The sequence below is a fragment of the Lampetra fluviatilis genome, unplaced genomic scaffold, assembly GCF_964198595.1.
Source record: "Lampetra fluviatilis unplaced genomic scaffold, kcLamFluv1.1 SCAFFOLD_651, whole genome shotgun sequence".
In the NCBI taxonomy this organism is placed as follows: Eukaryota; Metazoa; Chordata; class Hyperoartia; order Petromyzontiformes; family Petromyzontidae; genus Lampetra; species Lampetra fluviatilis.
In genome coordinates this window covers 13,980-37,500 of record NW_027621509.1, presented here as the reverse complement: position 1 = coordinate 37,500, position 23,521 = coordinate 13,980, and the positions used below count along the sequence as shown (strand labels likewise).

The window sequence follows — 23,521 nt, the reverse complement described above, 5'->3', positions numbered from 1 at the left end:
GAGAGACACGGGGAGAGACACGGGGAGAGACACGGGGAGAGACACGGGGGGAGACACGGGGAGACACGGGGAGAGACACGGGGAGACACGGGGGGAGAGAGACACGGGGAGAGACACGGGGGGAGACACGGGGGGAGAGAGACACGGGGAGAGATACGGGGAGAGACACGGGGGAAGACACGGGGAGAGACACGGGGGGAGACACGGGGAGACACGGGGAGAGACACGGGGGGAGACACGGGGAGAGACACGGGGAGAGACACGGGGAGAGACACGGGGAGACACGGGGGGAGACACGGGGGGAGACACGGGGGGAGAGAGACACGGGGAGAGACACGGGGGGAGACACGGGGGGAGAGAGACACGGGGAGAGACACGGGGAGACACGGGGAGAGACACGGGGAGAGACACGGGGAGACACGGGGGGAGACACGGGGAGAGACACGGGGAGAGACACGGGGGGAGACACGGGGGGAGACACGGGGAGACACACGGGGAGATACACGGGGGGAGACACGGAGAGACACGGGGGGAGACACGGGGGGAGACACGGGGGGAGACACGGGGGGAGACACGGGGGGAGACACGGGGGGAGACACGGGGAGAGACACGGGGAGAGACACGGGGAGAGACACGGGGAGAGACACGGGGAGAGACACGGGGAGACACACGGGGAGAGACACGGGGGGAGACACGGGGAGACACACGGGGAGAGACACGGGGAGAGACACGGGGAGACACGGGGAGAGACACGGGGAGAGACACGGGGAGAGACACGGGGAGAGACACGGGGAGAGACACGGGGGGAGACACGGGGGGAGACACGGGGGGAGACACGGGGGGAGACACGGGGAGAGACACGGGGAGAGACACGGGGAGAGACACGGGGAGAGACACGGGGAGAGACACGGGGAGAGACACGGGGAGAGACACGGGGAGACACACGGGGGGAGACACGGGGGGAGACACGGGGAGACACACGGGGAGAGACACGGGGAGAGACACGGGGAGAGACACGGGGGGAGACACGGGGAGACACACGGGGAGAGACACGGGGAGAGACACGGGGAGAGACACGGGGGGAGACACGGGGAGACACACGGGGAGAGACACGGGGAGAGACACGGGGAGAGACACGGGGAGAGACACGGGGAGAGACACGGGGGGAGACACGGGGAGACACGGGGAGACAGAGAGAGACACGGGGAGAGAGACATGTCCCTGTCTCTGTCTCACCGTGTCTCTGCGTATCTCCTTGTGTCTCTGCGTGTCTCTGTGTGTCTCACTATCTCTGTGTGTCTCTGTGTGTCTCTCTGTCTCTCACCGGAGCACGTAGACAAGGAGGAGCTGGTGTCGTGGCTGCAGGAGGCGTTCATCAACCGCGTGTCTCTGTGTGTCTCTGTGTGTCTCTGTGTGTCTCTGTGTGTCTCACCGTGTCTCACCGTGTCTCACCGTGTCTCACCGTGTCTCACCGTGTGTCTCACAGGAGCACGTAGACAAGGAGGAGCTGGTGTCGTGGCTGCAGGAGGCGTTCATCAACCGCGTGAACGAGGCCGGCGTTGACGTGAACCGTGCGCTGGCGCAGCCCCACGCCCAGCCGCCATTAGGCTTCGTGTGCGGCCTGGGACCTCGCAAGGCCTCACACCTGCTCAAGGTCACGCTCACCAACTCACTCACCAGATTACTCACCAACTCGCTCACCAGCTCACCAGCTCACTCACCAGCTCGCTCACCAGCTCACTCACCAACTCACCAGCTCACTCACCAGCTCACCAGCTCACCAGCTCGCTCACCAGCTCACCAGCTCACTCACCAGCTCACTCACCAGCTCGCTCACCAACTCGCTCACCAACTCACTCACCAGCTCACCAACTCACCAACACACTCACCAGCTCACTCACCAACTCACTCACCAGCTCACCAGCTCGCTCACCAGCTCACCAGCTCACTCACCAGCTCACCAGCTCGCTCACCAGCTCACCAACTTACTCACCAGCTCACTCACCAACTCACCAGCTCGCTCACCAACTCACCAGCTCACTCACCAACTCACTCACCAACTCACTAGCTCGCTCACCAGCTCACCAGCTCACCAACTCGCTCACCAGCTCACTCACTCACCAGCTCGCTCACCAGCTCACTCACCAGCTCACCAACTCACCAACTCGTTCACCAACTCACTCACCAGCTCGCTCACCAACTCACTCACCAGCTCACCAACTCGCTCACCAGCTCACTCATTCACCAGCTCACCAGCTCACTCACCAGCTCACCAACTCACCAACTCGTTCCCCAACTCACTCACCAGCTCGCTCACCAACTCACTCACCAGCTCACCAACTCGCTCACCAGCTCACTCACTCACCAGCTCACTCACCAGCTCACCAACTCACCAACTCGTTCACCAACTCGCTCACCAACTCACTCACCAGCTCACCAACTCGCTCACCAGCTCGCTCACCAACTCACTCACCAGCTCACCAACTCACCAACTCGTTCACCAACTCACTCACCAGCTCGCTCACCAACTCACTCACCAGCTCACTCACCAGCTTGCTCACCAACTCACCAACTCGTTCACCAACTCACTCACCAGCTCGCTCACCAGCTCACTCACCAGCTCACCAACTCACCAACTCGTTCACCAACTCACTCACCAGCTCGCTCACCAACTCACTCACCAGCTCACTCACCAGCTCACTCACCAGCTCACCAACTCACCAACTCGTTCACCAACTCACTCACCAGCTTGCTCACCAACTCACTCACCAGCTCACTCACCAGCTCACTCACCAGCTCACCAACTCACCAACTCGTTCACCAACTCACTCACCAGCTCGCTCACCAACTCGCTCACCAGCTCACCAACTCACTCACCAGCTCACCAACTCACCAACTCGTTCACCAACTCACTCACCAGCTCGCTCACCAACTCACTCACCAGCTCACTCACCAGCTCACTCACCAGCTCACCAACTCACCAACTCGTTCACCAACTCACTCACCAGCTCGTTCACCAACTCACTCACCAGCTCGCTCACCAACTCACTCACCAGCTCACCAACTCGCTCACCAGCTCACTCACTCACCAGCTCACTCACCAGCTCACTCACCAGCTCACTCACCAGCTCACCAACTCGTTCACCAACTCACTCACCAGCTCGCTCACCAACTCACTCACCAGCTCACCAACTCACCAACTCGTTCACCAACTCACTCACCAGCTCGCTCACCAACTCACTCACCAGCTCACTCACCAGCTCACTCACCAGCTCACCAACTCACCAACTCGTTCACCAACTCACTCACCATCTCGCTCACCAGCTCACTCACCAGCTCACCAACTCACCAACTCGTTCACCAACTCGCTCACCATCTCGCTCACCAGCTCACTCACCAGCTCACCAACTCGCTCACCAGCTCACTCACTCACCAGCTCACTCACCAGCTCACTCACCAGCTCACCAACTCACCAACTCGTTCACCAACTCACTCACCAGCTCGCTCACCAACTCACTCACCAGCTCACCAACTCACCAACTCGTTCACCAACTCACTCACCAGCTCGCTCACCAACTCACTCACCAGCTCACTCACCAGCTCACTCACCAGCTCACCAACTCACCAACTCGTTCACCAACTCACTCACCAGCTCGCTCACCAACTCACTCACCAGCTCACTCACTCACCAGCTCACTCACCAGCTCACTCACCAGCTCACCAACTCACCAACTCGTTCACCAACTCACTCACCAGCTCGCTCACCAACTCACTCACCAGCTCACTCACTCACCAGCTCACTCACCAGCTCACTCACCAACTCACCAACTCGTTCACCAACTCACTCACCAGCTCGCTCACCAACTCACTCACCAGCTCACCAACTCACCAACTCGTTCACCAACTCACTCACCAGCTCGCTCACCAACTCACTCACCAGCTCACTCACCAGCTCACTCACCAGCTCACCAACTCACCAACTCGTTCACCAACTCACTCACCAGCTCGCTCACCAACTCGCTCACCAGCTCACCAACTCACTCACCAGCTCACCAACTCACCAACTCGTTCACCAACTCACTCACCAGCTCGCTCACCAACTCACTCACCAGCTCACTCACCAGCTCACTCACCAGCTCACCAACTCACCAACTCGTTCACCAACTCACTCACCAGCTCGCTCACCAACTCACTCACCAGCTCACCAACTCACTCACCAGCTCACCAGCTCACTCACCTGCAGGGTCTGTCCCGTGACCTCCTCCTCATGCACCTAGCCTGGCACAGCAGTACAACCCATGGCACCTGCTGGGTCTGCCCCATGACCTCCTCCTCATGCACCTAGCCTGGCACAGCAGTACAACCCATGGCACCTGCTGGGTCTGTCCCGTGACCTCCTCATGCACCTAGCCTGGCACAGCAGTCAACCCATGGCACCTGCAGGGTCTGTCCCGTGACCTCCTCATGCACCTAGCCTGGCACAGCAGTACAACCCATGGCACCTGCTGGGTCTGTCCCGTGACCTCCTCATGCACCTAGCCTGGCACAGCAGTCAACCCATGGCACCTGCAGGGTCTGTCCCGTGACCTCCTCATGCACCTAGCCTGGCACAGCAGTCAACCCATGGCACCTGCAGGGTCTGTCCCGTGACCTCCTCATGCACCTAGCCTGGCACAGCAGTACAACCCATGGCACCTGCTGGGTCTGTCCCGTGACCTCCTCATGCACCTAGCCTGGCACAGCAGTCAACCCATGGCACCTGCAGGGTCTGTCACGTGACCTCCTCATGCACCTAGCCTGGCACAGCAGTCAACCCATGGCACCTGCAGGGTCTGTCACGTGACCTCCTCATGCACCTAGCCTGGCACAGCAGTCAACCCATGGCACCTGCAGGGTCTGTCACGTGACCTCCTCATGCACCTAGCCTGGCACAGCAGTCAACCCATGGCACCTGCAGGGTCTGTCACGTGACCTCCTCATGCACCTAGCCTGGCACAGCAGTCAACCCATGGCCTGTTAGTGATGATGGTGTTGTTTGTGTGACGCTGGTGGTGGTGATGTGATGGTGATGTTAGTGATGGTGATGATGGTGATGATGTTAGTGATGGTGATGATGGTGATGATGTTAGTGATGGTGATGGTAGTGAATGGTGAATGATGATGGTGGTGATGTTAGTGATGATGGTGGTGATGATGGTGTTGGTGGTGGTGGTGGTGATGTTAGTGATGGTGATGATGATGGTGGTGATGTTGGTGATGGTGGTGATGGTAGTGGTGATGGTGGTGATGTTAGTGATGGTGGTGATGGTAGTGGTGATGGTGGTGATGTTAGTGATGGTGATGATGTTAGTGGTGATGGTGGTGATGTTAGTGATGGTAGTGAATGGTGAATGATGTTGGTGATGATGGTGGTGTTAGTGATGGTGATGTTAGTGATGGTGGTGATGGTGATGGTAGTGGTGGTGGTAGTGGTGGTGATGTTAGTGAATGGTGAATGATGTTGGTGATGTTAGTGATGGTAGTGAATGATGATGGTGATGTTGGTGATGATGTTGGTGTTGATGTGCCGCAGGTTTTGAAGCAGCACAACGCTCGCCTGGAGAACCGCACGCAGCTGGTGACGCTGTGTCACATGGGCCCCAAGGTGTTCATCAACTGTGCCGGCTTCATCAAGATCGACACCTCCGCTCTGGGGGACAGGTACACACGGAGACACGGGTAGAGAGACACGGGGACACGGGGAGAGACACGGGGAGAGAGACACGGAGAGAGAGAGACACAGAGACAAGGGGAGAGAGAGACACGGGGAGAGACACTGTGTCACATGGGCCCCAAGGTGTTCATCAACTGTGCCGGCTTCATCAAGATCGACACCTCCGCTCTGGGGGACAGGTACACACGGAGACACGGGTAGAGAGACACGGGGACACGGGGAGAGACACGGGGAGAGAGACACGGAGAGAGAGAGACACAGAGACAAGGGGAGAGAGAGACACGGGGAGAGACACTGTGTCACATGGGCCCCAAGGTGTTCATCAACTGTGCCGGCTTCATCAAGATCGACACCTCCGCTCTGGGGGACAGGTACACACGGACACACGGGTAGAGAGACACGGGGACACGGGGAGAGACACGGGGAGAGAGACACGGAGAGAGAGAGACACAGAGACAAGGGGAGAGAGAGACACGGGGAGAGACACTGTGTCACATGGGCCCCAAGGTGTTCATCAACTGTGCCGGCTTCATCAAGATCGACACCTCCGCTCTGGGGGACAGGTACACACGGAGACACGGGTAGAGAGACACGGGGACACGGGGAGAGACACGGAGACACGGGGACACGGGGACACGGGGAGAGACACGGGGACACGGGGAGAGACACGGAGACACGGGGACACGGGGACACGGGGAGAGACACGGGGAGAGAGACACGGAGAGAGAGAGACACAGAGACAAGGGGAGAGAGAGACACGGGGAGAGACACTGTGTCACATGGGCCCCAAGGTGTTCATCAACTGTGCCGGCTTCATCAAGATCGACACCTCCGCTCTGGGGGACAGGTACACACGGAGACACGGGTAGAGAGACACGGGGACACGGGGAGAGACACGGAGACACGGGGACACGGGGACACGGGGAGAGACACGGGGAGAGAGACACGGAGAGAGAGAGACACAGAGACAAGGGGAGAGAGAGACACGGGGAGAGACGCTGTGTCACATGGGCCCCAAGGTGTTCATCAACTGTGCCGGCTTCATCAAGATCGACACCTCCGCTCTGGGGGACAGGTACACACGGACACACGGGTAGAGAGACACGGGGACACGGGGAGAGACACGGAGACACGGGGACACGGGGACACGGGGAGAGACACGGGGAGAGAGACACGGAGAGAGAGAGACACAGAGACAAGGGGAGAGAGAGACACGGGGAGAGACGCTGTGTCACATGGGCCCCAAGGTGTTCATCAACTGTGCCGGCTTCATCAAGATCGACACCTCCGCTCTGGGGGACAGGTACACACGGACACACGGGTAGAGAGACACGGGGACACGGGGAGAGACACGGAGACACGGGGACACGGGGACACGGGGAGAGACACGGGGAGAGAGACACGGAGAGAGAGAGACACAGAGACAAGGGGAGAGAGACACGGGGAGAGACGCTGTGTCACATGGGCCCCAAGGTGTTCATCAACTGTGCCGGCTTCATCAAGATCGACACCTCCGCTCTGGGGGACAGGTACACACGGAGACACGGGTAGAGAGACACGGGGACACGGGGAGAGACACGGGGAGAGAGACACGGAGAGAGAGAGACACAGAGACAAGGGGAGAGAGAGACACGGGGAGAGACACTGTGTCACATGGGCCCCAAGGTGTTCATCAACTGTGCCGGCTTCATCAAGATCGACACCTCCGCTCTGGGGGACAGGTACACACGGACACACGGGTAGAGAGACACGGGGACACGGGGAGAGACACGGGGAGAGAGACACGGAGAGAGAGAGACACAGAGACAAGGGGAGAGAGAGACACGGGGAGAGACACTGTGTCACATGGGCCCCAAGGTGTTCATCAACTGTGCCGGCTTCATCAAGATCGACACCTCCGCTCTGGGGGACAGGTACACACGGAGACACGGGGACACGGGGAGAGACACGGGGAGAGAGACACGGAGAGAGAGAGACACAGAGACAAGGGGAGAGAGAGACACGGGGAGAGACACTGTGTCACATGGGCCCCAAGGTGTTCATCAACTGTGCCGGCTTCATCAAGATCGACACCTCCGCTCTGGGGGACAGGTACACACGGAGACACGGGGACACGGGGAGAGACACGGGGAGAGAGACACGGAGAGAGAGAGACACAGAGACAAGGGGAGAGAGAGACACGGGGAGAGACACTGTGTCACATGGGCCCCAAGGTGTTCATCAACTGTGCCGGCTTCATCAAGATCGACACCTCCGCTCTGGGGGACAGGTACACACGGAGACACGGGTAGAGAGACACGGGGACACGGGGAGAGACACGGGGAGAGAGACACGGAGACAAGGGGAGAGAGAGACACGGGGAGAGACACTGTGTCACATGGGCCCCAAGGTGTTCATCAACTGTGCCGGCTTCATCAAGATCGACACCTCCGCTCTGGGGGACAGGTACACACGGAGACACGGGTAGAGAGACACGGGGACACGGGGAGAGACACGGGGAGAGAGACACGGAGAGAGAGAGACACAGAGACAAGGGGAGAGAGAGACACGGGGAGAGACACTGTGTCACATGGGCCCCAAGGTGTTCATCAACTGTGCCGGCTTCATCAAGATCGACACCTCCGCTCTGGGGGACAGGTACACACGGACACACGGGGACACGGGGACACGGAGACACGGGGACACGGGGACACGGAGACACGGGGACACGGGGAGAGAGACACGGGGAGAGAGACACGGGGAGAGAGACACGGGGAGAGACACGGAGACACGAGGAGAGAGACACGGGGGGAGAGAGACACGTGGAGAGAGAGAGACAGAGACATGGGGAGAGAGACACGGAGACAAGGCGAGAGACACGGGGAGAGAGAGAGACACAGAGACATGGGGAGAGAGACACTGGGAGAGAGAGACAGAGAGACACGGGGAGAGACACGGGGACACGGGGAGAGACACGGGGACACGGGGAGAGAGAGACACGGGGAGAGACACGGAGACACGGGGAGAGAGAGACAGAGACACGGGGAGACACGGGGACATGGGGAGAGACACGGGGAGAGAGACACGGAGACACGGGGAGAGAGACACGGGGAGAGACACGGAGACACGAGGAGAGAGACACGGGGAGAGAGACACGGGGAGAGACACGGAGACACGAGGAGAGAGACACGGGGAGAGAGACACGGGGAGAGAGAGACACGGTGAGACACGGGGAGAGAGAGACACGAGGAGAGACACGGAGACACGGGGAGAGAGAGACACGGGGGGAGAGAGACACGGGGGGAGAGACACGGGGAGAGAGACACAGGGAGAGAGACACGGGGAGAGAGACACGGGGAGAGAGAGACACGGGGAGAGAGACACGGGGAGAGAGAGACACGGTGAGACACGGGGAGAGAGACACGGGGAGAGAGAGACACGGAGACACGCAGACACGGGGAGAGAGACACGGGGAGAGAGACACGGTGAGACACGGGGAGAGAGACACGGGGAGAGAGACACGGTGAGACACGGGGAGAGAGAGACACGGGGAGAGAGAGACACGGTGAGACACGGGGAGAGAGAGACACGGGGAGAGACACGGAGACACGGGGAGAGAGACGGGGAGAGAGACACGGTGAGACACGGGGAGAGAGAGACACGGGGAGAGACACGGAGACACGGGGAGAGAGACACGGGGAGAGACACGGAGACACGGGGAGAGAGACACGGGGAGAGAGACACGGTGAGACACGGGGAGAGAGAGACACGGGGAGAGACACGGGGAGACACGGGGAGAGAGACACGGGGAGAGAGACACGGTGAGACACGGGGAAAGAGAGACACGGGGAGAGACACGGAGACACGGGGAGAGAGACACGGGGAGAGAGACACGGGGAGAGAGACACGGGGAGAGAGACACGGGGAGAGAGAGACACAGAGACACGGGGAGAGGGGAGAGAGAGACACGGGGAGAGAGAGAGACACGGGGAGAGTGAGACACGGAGACAGGGAGACACGGGGAGAGAGACACGGGGAGAGAGACACGGGGAGAGAGACACGGGGTTCATATAATTTGCGGCGACGGTGATGGAGTTGACCGTGTCTCTACAACTCTGACTCTGTGGTGGTAGTGATGGTGGTGGTGATGACGGTGATGATGATGATGGTGGTGATGATGATGATGATGGTGACGATGATGATGATGACGATGATGATGACGTTGATGATGACGTTGATGATGATGACGACGATGATGACGATGATGATGATGATGGTGACGACGATGACGACGATGACGACGATGACGACGATGATGACGACGATGATGACGACGGTGGTGATGGTGGTGGTGGTGGAGGTGGTGATGGTGGTGGTGGTGGAGGTGGTGATGGTGGTGGTGACGGTGGTAGTGGTCATGGTGATGGTGGTGATGATGATGATGATGATGACGACGACGATGATGACGATGGTGGTGATGGTGACGATGGTGACGACGATGATGATGATGGTGGTGGTGGAGGTGATGACGATGATGATGATGGTGGTGGTGGTGGAGGTGATGACGATGATGATGATGATGGTGGTGGTGGTGGAGGTGATGACGATGATGATGATGATGATGGTGGTGGTGGTGGAGGTGATGACGATGATGATGATGATGGTGGTGGTGGTGGAGGTGATGACGATGATGATGATGATGGTGGTGATGACGACGATGATGATGACGATGATGACGATGATGACGACGATGACGATGGTGGAGATGGTGATGATGGTGGCGGTGATGATGATGGTGGTGATGGTGATGATGGTGGTGGTGGTGATGATGATGGTGGTGATGGTGGTGATGATGACGACGATGACGATGATGTTGATGATGATGATGATGGTGGTGATGATGACGACGATGATGACGACGACGATGATGATGACGGTGGTGATGGTGGTGGTGGTGGAGGTGGTGATGGTGGTGGTGGTGGAGGTGGTGATGGTGGTGGTGACGGTGGTAGTGGTCATGGTGATGGTGGTGATGATGATGGTGGTGATGATGATGACGATGATGACGACGATGACGATGGTGGAGATGGTGATGATGGTGGTGATGATGATGATGGTGGTGATGATGACGACGATGACGGTGGTGATGATGACGACGATGACGATGGTGGACTACCCCTCCTCGCCCCCAGCACGGACGCGTACGTGGAGGTGCTTGACGGCTCCCGCATCCACCCCGAGACGTACGAGTGGGCGCGCAAGATGGCGGTGGACGCGCTGGAGTATGACGAGTCGGCCGAGGGCGCCAACCCGGCGGAGGCACTCGTCGAGATCCTGGAGAACCCCGAGAGGCTCAAGGACCTCGACCTCGACGCCTTCGCAGAAGAGCTCGACCGGCAGGTACGCGGTAGTCCACCTTCTGTAGTAGTCCACCACCATCATCATCATCGCCACCATCATCATCGTCACCATCATCATCATCGTCATCGTCATCATCGTCATCGTCATCATCGTCATCATCACCACCATCATCATCGTCACCACCATCATCATCATCATTGTCATCACCACCATCATCATCATCACCACCACCATCATCATCGTCACCACCACCACCACCATCATCGTCACCACCACCACCACCATCATCGTCACCACCACCACCACCACCATCATCGTCACCACCACCACCACCACCATCATCATCGTCACCACCACCATCATCACTACCACCATCATCACTACCACCTTCTATATAGTCCTCAAGGACCTCAACGCCTTCGCCGAGGAGCTGGACCGGCAAGTACGCGGTAGTCCACCTTCTGTGTAGTCGGCCTTCTGTGTAGTCAGCCTTCTGTGTAGTCGGCCTTCTGTGTAGTCGGCCTTCTGTGTAGTCGGCCTTCTGTGTAGTCGGCCTTCTGTGTAGTCGGCCTTCTGTGTAGTCGGCCTTCTGTGTAGTCGGCCTTCTGTGTAGTCGGCCTTCTGTGTAGTCGGCCTTCTGTGTAGTCGGCCTTCTGTGTAGTCGGCCTTCTGTGTAGTCGGCCTTCTGTGTAGTCGGCCTTCTGTGTAGTCGGCCTTCTGTGTAGTCGGCCTTCTGTGTAGTCAGCCTTCTGTGTAGTCGGCCTTCTGTGTAATCAGCCTTCTGTGTAGTCGGCCTTCTGTGTAGTCAGCCTTCTGTGTAGTCGGCTTTTTGTGTAGTCCACCCTCTATACAGTCCACCTTCTACACAGTCCACTCCCTACACAGTCCACTCTCTCCCCACTCTCTCCACTGCCCCCCACTCTCTACCGTGCCCCCCACTCTCACCGTGCCCCCCACTGTGGCCCCCACTCTCTCCGTGCCCCCCACTTTGCCTCCCACTCTCCCACCGTGCCCCCCACTGTGCCCCCCACTCTGCAGGGCTACGGCAACAAGGGCATCACGCTGTACGACAGCCACCACTCTCACCGTGCCCCCCACTCTCTCTCCACTGCCCCCCACTCTCTCACCGTGCCCCCCACTCTGCCTCCCACTCTCTCACCGTGCCCCCCACTGTGCCCCCCACTCTGCAGGGCTACGGCAACAAGGGCATCACACTGTATGACATCCGCACGGAGCTGCACTGTCGCTACCGGGACCTACGCTCACCGTACCGCTCACCCACAGCCGGAGAAGCCTTCAACCTCCTCACCAAGGAGACGCCTGAGACCTTCCACGTTGGTGAGTGGGTGGTGAGTGGGTGGTGAGTGAGTGGTGTGGGTGAGTGGTGTGGGTGAGTGGGTGGGTGAGTGGGTGAGTGAGTGAGTGGGTGAGTGGGTGGGTGGGTGGTGAGTGGGTGGGTGAGTGAGTGGTGTGGGTGAGTGGGTGAGTGGGTGGGTGAGTGGGTGGGTGGGTGAGTGGGTGGGTGGGTGGTGAGTGGGTGGGTGAGTGAGTGGGTGGTGAGGTGGGTGGGTGAGTGAGTGGGTGGGTGGGTGAGTGAGTGGGTGGGTGGTGAGGTGAGTGGGTGAGTGGGTGGGTGAGTGGGTGGTGAGGTGGGTGGGTGAGTGAGTGGGTGGGTGGGTGAGTGAGTGGGTGGGTGGTGAGTGGGTGGGTGAGTGAGTGGTGTGGGTGAGTGAGTGGGTGAGTGGGTGGGTGAGTGGGTGGGTGGGTGGGTGAGTGGGTGGGTGGGTGGTGAGTGGGTGGGTGAGTGAGTGGGTGGTGAGGTGGGTGGGTGAGTGAGTGGGTGGGTGAGTAGGTGGGTGTGTGAGTGAGTGGGTGGGTGGGTGGGTGAGTGAGTGGGTGGGTGAGTGAGTGAGTGGGTGAGTGGGTGGTGAGTGAGTGGGTGGGTGGTGAGTGGGTTGGTGGCTGGGTGAGTGGGCGGTGAGTGGGTGGGTGAGTGAGTGGGTGAGTGGGTGAGTGGGTGGTGAGGTGGGTGGGTGAGTGAGTGGGTGGTGAGGTGGGTGGGTGAGTGGGTGGGTGGGTGGGTGAGTGAGTGGGTGGTGAGGTGGGTGAGTGAGTGGGTGGGTAGGTGGATGAGTGAGTGGTTGGGTGAGTGAGTGGGTGAGTGGGTGGTGAGTGAGTGGGTGGGTGGGTGATGAGTGGGTTGGTGGCTGGGTGAGTGGGCGGTGAGTGGGTGGGTGAGTGAGTGAGTGAGTGGGTGAGTGGGTGGTGAGGTGAGTGGGTGAGTGGGTGACCTACGCTCACCGTACCGCTCACCAACAGCCGGAGAAGCCTTCAACCTCCTCACCAAGGAGACACCTGAGACCTTCCACGTTGGTGAGTGGGTGGTGAGTGGGGGGTGAGTGAGTGGGTGGGTGGGTGAGTGAGTGGGTGGGTGGCTGAGTGGGTGAGTGGGTGGGTGAGTGGGTGAGTGGGTGGGTGAGTGGGTGGGTGGGTGGTGAGTGGGTGGGTGAGTGGGTGGTGAGTGAGTGGGTGGGTGGCTGAGTGGGTGAGTGGGTGGGTGGGTGGTGAGTGGGTGGGTGAGTGGGTGAGTGGGTGGTGAGTGGGTTGGTGGCTGGGTGAGTGGGTGGGTGAGTGAGTGAGTGGGTGGTGAGTGGGTGGTGAGGTGGGTGAGTGGGTGGTGAGTGGGTGGGTGAGTGAGTGGGTGGGTGAGTGAGTGAGTGGGTGAGTGGGGTGGGTGAGTGGGTGGGGTGGGGTGAGTGGGGTGGATGAGGTGGAGTGGGGTGAGTGGGTAAGTAGTGTCTCTCTCCCTGTCTCTCCCCCCTTCTCCCCGTGTCTCTCTCCCCATCTCCCCGTGTCTCTCTCCCCATCTCCCCGTGTCTCTCTCCCCGTGTCTCTCTCTCCCCGTGTCTCTCTCCCCCCGTGTCTCTCTCCCCGTGTCTCTCTCTCCCCGTGTCTCTCTCCCCCCGTGTCTCTCTCCCCCCGTGTCTCTCTCACCGTGTCTCTCCCCCCCATCTCACCATCTCCCCGTGTCTCTCTCCCCGTGTCTCTCTCCCCGTGTCTCTCTCCCCGTGTCTCTCTCTCTCCCCGTGTCTCTCTCTCTCCCCGTGTCTCTCTCCCCGTGTCTCTCTCCCCGTGTCTCTCTCACCGTGTCTCTCTCTCCCCGTGTCTCTCTCCCCGTGTCTCTCTCCCCGTGTCTCTCTCCCCGTGTCTCTCTCCCCGTGTCTCTCTCTCCGTGTCTCTCTCCCCGTGTCTCTCTCCCCGTGTCTCTCTCTCCGTGTCTCTCTCTCCGTGTCTCTCTCCCCGTGTCTCTCTCCCCGTGTCTCTCTCACCCCGTGTCTCTCTCACCCCGTGTCTCTCTCCCCGTGTCACTCTCTCACCCCGTGTCTCTCTCCCCGTGTCTCTCCCCCCATCTCCCCGTGTCTCTCTCTCACCCCGTGTCTCTCTCACCCCGTGTCTCTCTCACCCCGTGTCTCTCTCACCATCTCCCCGTGTCTCTCTCACCCCGTGTCTCTCTCACCGCCGTGTCTCTCACCATCACCCCGTGTCTCTCTCACCCCGTGTCTCTCTCCCCGTGTCTCTCTCTCACCCCGTGTCTCTCACCATCTCCCCGTGTCTCTCTCTCCTCGTGTCTCTCTCACCCCGTGTCTCTCTCACCCCGTGTCTCTCTCTCCCCCTGTCTCTCTCTCCCCGTGTCTCTCTCCCCGTGTCTCTCTCCCCGTGTCTCTCTCACCATCTCCCCGTGTCTCTCTCCCCATGTCTCTCTCACCCCGTGTCTCTCTCTCCCCGTGTCTCTCTCTCCCCGTGTCTCTCTCCCCGTGTCTCTCTCCCCGTGTCTCTCTCACCATCTCCCCGTGTCTCTCTCCCCGTGTCTCTCTCACCCCGTGTCTCTCTCTCCCCGTGTCTCTCTCACCCCGTGTCTCTCTCACCCCGTGTCTCTCTGCCCGTGTCTCTCTCACCCCGTGTCTCTCTCCCCGTGTCTGTGTGTGTGCAGGCAAGCTGGTGACGGCCGTGGTGACGGGCATCGCTCACCGCCGTGTCTCTCTCCTCGTGTCTCTCTCACCATCTCCCCGTGTCTCTCTCACCCCGTGTCTCTCTCACCCCGTGTCTCTCTGCCCGTGTCTCTCTCACCCCGTGTCTCTCTCCCCGTGTCTGTGTGTGTGCAGGCAAGCTGGTGACGGCCGTGGTGACGGGCATCGCTCACCGCCGTGTCTCTCTCCTCGTGTCTCTCTCACCATCTCCCCGTGTCTCTCTCACCCCGTGTCTCTCTCACCCCGTGTCTCTCTGCCCGTGTCTCTCTCACCCCGTGTCTCTCTCCCCGTGTCTGTGTGTGTGCAGGCAAGCTGGTGACGGCCGTGGTGACGGGCATCGCTCACCGCCATGTCTCTCTCACCATCTCCCCGTGTCTCTCTCACCCCGTGTCTCTCTCACCCCGTGTCTCTCTCCCCGTGTCTCCGTGTCTGTGTGTGTGCAGGCAAGCTGGTGACGGCCGTGGTGACGGGCATCGCTCACCGCCATGTCTCTCTCACCATCTCCCCGTGTCTCTCTCCCCGTGTCTCTCTCACCCCGTGTCTCTCTCACCCCGTGTCTCTCTCCCCGTGTCTCTCTCCCCGTGTCTCTCTCACCCCGTGTCTCTCTGCCCGTGTCTCCGTGTCTCTGTGTGTGCAGGCAAGCTGGTGACGGCCGTGGTGACGGGCATCGCTCACCGCCGCGTCTCTCTCCCCGTGTCTCTCTCACCCCGTGTCTCTCTGCCCGTGTCTCTCTCACCCCGTGTCTCTCTGCCCGTGTTTCCGTGTCTCTGTGTGTGCAGGCAAGCTGGTGACGGCCGTGGTGACGGGCATAGCTCACCGCCATGTCTCTCTCCCCGTGTCTCTCTCACCCCGTGTCTCTCTCTCCCCGTGTCTCTCTCCCCGTGTCTCCGTGTCTGTGTGTGTGCAGGCAAGCTGGTGACGGCCGTGGTGACGGGCATCGCTCACCGCCATGTCTCTCTCCCCGTGTCTCTCTCACCCCGTGTCTCTCTCTCCCCGTGTCTCTCTCCCCGTGTCTCTCTCTCCCCGTGTCTCTCTCACCCCGTGTCTCTCTCTCCCCGTGTCTCTCTCCCCGTGTCTCTCTCTCCCCGTGTCTCTCTGCCCGTGTCTCCGTGTCTGTGTGTGTGCAGGCAAGCTGGTGACGGCCGTGGTGACGGGCATCGCTCACCGCCGTGTCTCTCTCACCATCTCCCCGTGTCTCTCTGCCCGTGTCTCTCTCCCCGTGTCTGTGTGTGCAGGCAAGCTGGTGACGGCCGTGGTGACGGGCATCGCTCACCGCCGTGTCTCTCTCCCCGTGTCTCTCTCCCCGTGTCTCTCTCCCCGTGTCTCTCTCACCCCGTGTCTCTCTGCCCGTGTCTCCGTGTCTGTGTGTGTGCAGGCAAGCTGGTGACGGCCGTGGTGACGGGCATCGCTCACCGCCGCCCGCAGGGGGAGAGCAACGACCAGGCCATCCGCATCGACGCCACGGGCCTCTGGCAGTGCCCCTTCTGCCAGCAGGACGACTTCCCCGAGCTCAGCGAGGTGGAATGCTCGCTCGCTCACTCACCCGCTCACCAGCTCGCTCACTCACCAGCTCACTCACCCACCCACTCACTCAACCCCCCACTCACCAATCCATTCATCCACCCACTCCCTCAACCACCCACCCACCCACCCACTCACTCACTCACTCACCCGCTCACCCTTACGTTCACCAATCCACTCCCTCACCGCCAGTGCGTCTGCCCCACCACCACCACCCTCTCTCTAGGTGTGGAACCACTTTGACAGTGGTGCCTGCCCAGGCCAGGCCATCACTCACTCACTCACCCACCCATCCACCCATCCACCCATCCACTCACTCACCCACTCACCCACTCACTCACCCACTCACCCACTCACCCACCCACCCACCCACTCACTCTGCCCCACCTCTAGGTGTGGAACCACTTTGACAGCGGGGCTTGCCCAGGCCAGGCCATCACTCACTCACTCACTCACCCACTCACCCACCCATCCACCCATCCACTCACCCACCCACTCACCCACTCACTCACCCACTCACTCACTCTGCCCCACCTCTAGGTGTGGAACCACTTTGACAGTGGTGCCTGCCCAGGCCAGGCCATCACTCACTCACTCACTCACCCACTCACCCACCCATCCACCCATCCACTCACCCACCCACTCACTCACCCACTCACCCACTCACTCACCCACTCACCCACTCACCCACTCACTCACTCTGCCCCACCTCTAGGTGTGGAACCACTTTGACAGTGGTGCCTGCCCAGGCCAGGCCATCACTCACTCACTCACTCACCCACTCACCCACCCATCCACCCATCCACTCACCCACCCACTCACCCACCCACTCACCCACTCACCCACTCACCCACCCACTCACCCACTCACCCACTCACTCACTCTGCCCCTCCTCTAGGTGTGGAACCACTTTGACAGCGGGGCTTGGCCAGGCCATCACTCACTCACCCATCCACCCATCCACTCACCCACCCACTCACCCACTCACCCACTCACCCACTCTGCCCCACCTCTAGGTGTGGAACCACTTTGACAGCGGGGCTTGCCCAGGCCAGGCCATCACTCACTCACCCATCCACCCATCCACTCACCCACCCACTCACCCACTCACCCACTCACCCACTCTGCCCCACCTCTAGGTGTGGAACCACTTTGACAGCGGGGCTTGCCCAGGCCAGGCCATCGGCGTGAAGCTCCGTCTGGACAACGGCGTCTCGGGGTTCATCCCCACACGCTACCTCAGCGACCGCCCCGTGCGTCACCCTGAGGAGAGGGTCAAGGTGAGGACTGCTCACCCACTCGCTCACCTACTCACTCACCTACTCGCTCACTCACCTGCTCACTCACCCACTCACTCACCTGCTCACTCACCCACGCGCTACCTCAGCGACCGCCCCGTGCGTCACCCTGAGGAGAGGGTCAAGGTGTGTGTGTCACTGTCTCACTGTGTGTGTGTGTGTGTCACTGTGTGTGTGTGTCACTGTGTGTGTGTGTCACTGTGTGTGTGTGTGTCACTGTCTCACTGTGTGTGTGTGTGTCACTGTGTGTCACTGTCTCACTGTGTGTGTGTGTGTCACTGTGTCTCTGTGTGTCACTGTGTGTGTGTGTCACTGTCTCACTGTGTGTGTGTGTGTGTGTCACTGTGTGTGTCACTGTGTGTGTGTGTGTCACTGTGTGTGTCACTGTGTGTGTGTGTGTCACTGTGTGTCACTGTGTGTGTGTGTGTCACTGTGTGTCACTGTGTGTCTCTGTGTGTCACTGTGTGTGTGTCTCTGTGTGTGTGTGTGTCACTGTGTGTGTGTGTCACTGTGTGTGTGTGTGTCACTGTGTGTGTGTGTGTCACTGTGTGTGTGTGTGTCACTGTGTGTGTGTGTGTCACTGTGTGTGTGTCACTGTGTGTGTGTGTGTCACTATGTGTGTGTGTGTGTCACTATGTGTGTGTGTGTGTCACTGTGTGTGTGTGTGTCACTGTGTGTGTGTGTCACTGTGTGTGTGTGTCACTGTGTGTGTGTGTCACTGTGTGTGTGTGTCACTGTGTGTGTGTGTCACTGTGTGTGTGTGTCACTGTGTGTGTGTCACTGTGTGTCACTGTGTGTGTGTGTCACTGTGTCACTGTGTCACTGTATGTGTGTCACTGTGTGTCACTGTGTCACTACCCAGGTGGGCATGATGGTGCACTGCCGCGTGATGCGTGTCTCACTGTGTGTGTCACTGTGTGTGTGTGTCACTGTGTGTGTCACACACTGTGTGTCACTACCCAGGTGGGCATGATGGTGCACTGCCGCGTGATGCGTGTGGACGTGGAGAAGCTGACTGTGTGTGTGTCACTGTGTGTGTGTGTGTCTCTGTGTGTCACTGTGTGTGTGTGTTACTGTGTGTGTGTGTCACTGTGTCACTGTGTGTGTGTGTGTCACTGTGTGTCTCTGTGTGTCTCTGTGTGTCTCTGTGTGTCACTACCCAGGTGGGCATGATGGTGCACTGCCGCGTGATGCGTGTGTGTCACTGTGTGTGTGTGTCTCACTGTGTGTGTGTGTCACTGTGTGTGTGTCACTGTGTGTGTGTGTCACTGTGTACCACCCCAGGTGGGCATGATGGTGCACTGCCGCGTGATGCGTGTGGACGTGGAGAAGCTGACGGCCGACCTGACAACTCGCAGCAGTGACCTGGCCGACTCGGTGGGCGAGTGGCGGCCGCGACGGGACGACTACTACGACACGGAGCACGAGGAGAGGGTGACTCAGGCGGAGGACAAGGCCAGGCAGCTCACGCAGCGTGCAAGTACGTCACTCACTCACTCACACACAGTGACACACACACAGTGACACACACACAGTGACACACACTCACACAGTGACACGCACTCACACAGTGACACACTCACACTCACACAGTGACACACACTCACACAGAGTCACACACACACACAGTGACACACACACACAGTGACACACACACACAGTGACACACTCACACAGTGACACTCACACAGTGACACACACAGTGACACACACAGTGACACACTCACACAGTGACACACTCACACTCACACAGTGACACACACTCACACACTCACACACACACAGTGACACACACTCACACAGTGACACACTCACACACTCACACACACACACACAGTGACACACACACACACAGTGACACACACACACACAGTGACACACACACACACAGTGACACACACACACAGTGACACACACACAGTGACACACACACAGTGACACACACACACACAGTGACACACACACACACAGTGACACACACACACAGTGACACACACACAGTGACACACACACAGTGACACACACACACACAGTGACACACACACAGACACACACACAGTGACACACACAGTGACACACACACAGTGACACACACAGTGACACACACAGTGACACACACACAGTGACACACAGTGACACACACAGTGACACACAGTGACACACACACAGTGACACACACACAGTGACACACACACAGTGACACACACACAGTGACACACACACAGTGAGACACACACACAGTGTGACACACACACAGTGACACACACACTCAGTGACACACAGTGACACACACACTGACACACACAGTGACACACACAGTGACACACACAGTGACACACTCACACACAGTGACACACTCACACACACACTCACACACACACACAGTGACACACACTCACACAGTGACACACACTCACACAGTGACTCACACACACACAGTGGCACACACTCACACAGTGACACACACTCACACAGTGACACACTCACACAGTGACACACTCACACTCACACAGTGACACACACTCACACACTCACACACACACAGTGACACACACTCACACAGTGACACACTCACACACACACAGTGACACACACACAGTGACACACACACACACAGTGACACACACACACAGTGACACACACACAGTGACATACACACACAGACACACACACAGTGACACACACACAGTGACACACACACAGTGACACACACAGTGACACACACACAGTGACACACACACAGTGACACACACACAGTGACACACACAGTGACACACACAGTGACACACACACTCAGTGACACACACACTCAGTGACACACACACTCAGTGACACACACAGTGACACACACACAGTGACACACACACAGTGACACACACACAGTGACACACACACAGTGACACACACACTCAGTGACACACACACTCAGTGACACACACACTCAGTGACACACACACTCAGTGACACACACACTCAGTGACACACACACACAGTGACACACACAGTGACACACACAGTGACACACACAGTGACACACACACAGTGACACACACACAGTGACACACACAGTGACACACACACAGTGACACACACACAGTGACACACACAGTGACACACACACAGTGACACACACACAGTGACACACACAGTGACACACACACAGTGACACACACAGTGACACACACAGTGACACACACAGTGACACACACAGTGACACACACACAGTGAGACACACACAGTGACACACACAGTGACACACACACTCAGTGACACACACACACACACAGTGACACACAGTGACAAAGTGACACACACACACAGACACACAGTGACACACACACAGTGAGAGGACGTTGGGGGGACGTTGGGGGAACGTCGGTTTGCGACGTTGAGCGAACGTCGGCTCGCGACGTTGGGGGAACGTCGGTTTGCGACGTTGAGGGGACGTTGAGGGGACGTTGCGTTGTGCGTGTGCAGTGTACGTGAAGCGAGTGATCGTGCACCCGTCGTTCCACAACGTCAACTACAAGCAGGCCGAGGCCTTGATGGGGAGTCTGGAGCAGGGGGAGGCCGTCATACGACCCAGTAGCAAGGTGAGCGACTCACTCACCACTCACTCACTCACCACTCACTCACCACTCACTCACCACTCACTCGCTTACTCGCTCACCACTCGCTTACTCACCACTCACCACTCACTCGCTCACTCTCCACTCACTCATCGCTCGCTTACTCGCTCACCACTCGCTCACTCGCTTACTCACCACTCACTCACTCACTCACCACTCACTCGCTCACTCACTCACCACTCGCTCACCACTCGCTTACTCACCACTCACTCACCACTCACTCACTCACTCACCACTCACTCGCTCACTCACTCACCACTCGCTCACCACTCGCTTACTCACCACTCACTCACCACTCACTCGCTCACTCGCTCACTCTGCACTCACTCACCACTCACTGACCACTCACTCACTCACCACTCACTCACTCATTCACCCACTCAACCACTCGCTCACTCGCTCACTCACCAGTCACTCACTCATTCACCCACTCAACCACTCGCTCACTCACTCGCTCACCACTCACTCGCTAACCACTCGCTCACTCACCACTCACCACTCACTCACTCACTCACCCACTCACTCGCTCGCTCACTCACTCGCTCGCTCACTCACTCACTCGCTCCCCACTCACTGACCCACTCGCTCACCACTCGCTCGCTCGCTCACCACTCACTCACCCACCCACCCACTCACTGACCCACCCACTCACTCACCCACCCACCCACCCACTCACCCACTCACCCACTCACCCACTCACTCACTCACCCACCCACCCACCTACCCACCCACTCACCCACCCACCCACTCACTCACTCACCCACCCACTCATACACCCACCCACCCACTCACCCACCCACCCACTCACCCACCCACCTACCCACCCACTCACCCACCCACTCACCCACCCACCCACCTACCCACCCACCCACTCACCCACCCACCCACTCACCCACCCGCTCACCCACTCACCCACCCACTCACCCATCCACCCACTCACCCACCCACTCACTCACCCACCCATCCACCCACTCACCCACCCACCCACTCAATCACTCACTCACCCACTCACTCATTCACCCACTCACTCACTCAATCACTCACTCACCCACCCACTCACCCACTCACCAACCCACTCACTCACCTACTCCCTCACCCACCCACCCACCCACTCAATCACTCACTCACCCACTCACTCATTCACCCACTCACCCACCCACCCACCTACCCACTCACTCATTCACCCACTCACTCACTCACTCACCCACTCACCCACCCGCTCACCCACTCACTCACCCACCCACCCACTCACTCACCCACTCACTCACTCACTCACCCACCCACTCACCCACCCACTCACCCACCCACCCACTCACTCACCCACCCATTCACCCACTCACTGACCCACCCACTCACCCACCCACCCACTCACCCACCTACCCACCCACCCACTCACTCACCCACCCACTCACCCACTCACTGACCCACCCACTCACCCACCCACTCACTCACCCACCCACCTACCCACCCACCCACCCACTCACTCACCCACCCACTCACCCACTCACTGACCCACCCACTCACCCACCCACTCACTCACCCACCCACTCACCCACTCACTGACCCACCCACTCACCCACCCACTCACCCACCCACTCACCCACCCACCCACTCACTCACTCACCCACCCACTCACCCACCCACCCACTCACCCACCCACTCACCCACCCACCCACTCACCCACCCACCCACTCATCTACCCACCCACTCACTCACTCACCCACTCACCCACTCACCCACCCACTCACCCACCCACCCACTCACCCACCCACTCATCTACCCACCCACTCACTCACCCACTCACCCACTCACCCACCCACTCACCCACCCACCCACTCACCCACCCACTCATCTACCCACCCACCCACCCATCCACCCACTCACTCACTCACTCGCCCACTCGCCCACCCACCCGCTCACTCACCTACCCACTCACCCACTCACCCACCCACCCACTCACTCACTCACTCACCCACTCACCCACTCACCCAC

At 59.2% G+C, this 23,521-nt stretch overlaps 1 protein-coding gene across 1 annotated transcript in view; it reads left to right on the top strand.

Annotated features, from left to right (window-relative positions):
- Positions 1 to 23,521, top strand: part of LOC144955349 (transcription elongation factor SPT6-like) — a gene marked incomplete at both ends in the record, with an annotated part of 59,345 nt that overhangs the window by 21,849 nt on the left and 13,975 nt on the right. Inside the window, 8 exon segments of the mRNA XM_078885596.1 lie at positions 1,487 to 1,654; positions 5,573 to 5,700; positions 10,885 to 11,092; positions 12,244 to 12,391; positions 16,457 to 16,599; positions 17,742 to 17,882; positions 19,185 to 19,380; positions 21,378 to 21,493. Coding sequence (XP_078741722.1) covers positions 1,487 to 1,654; positions 5,573 to 5,700; positions 10,885 to 11,092; positions 12,244 to 12,391; positions 16,457 to 16,599; positions 17,742 to 17,882; positions 19,185 to 19,380; positions 21,378 to 21,493 — 1,248 coding nt within the window.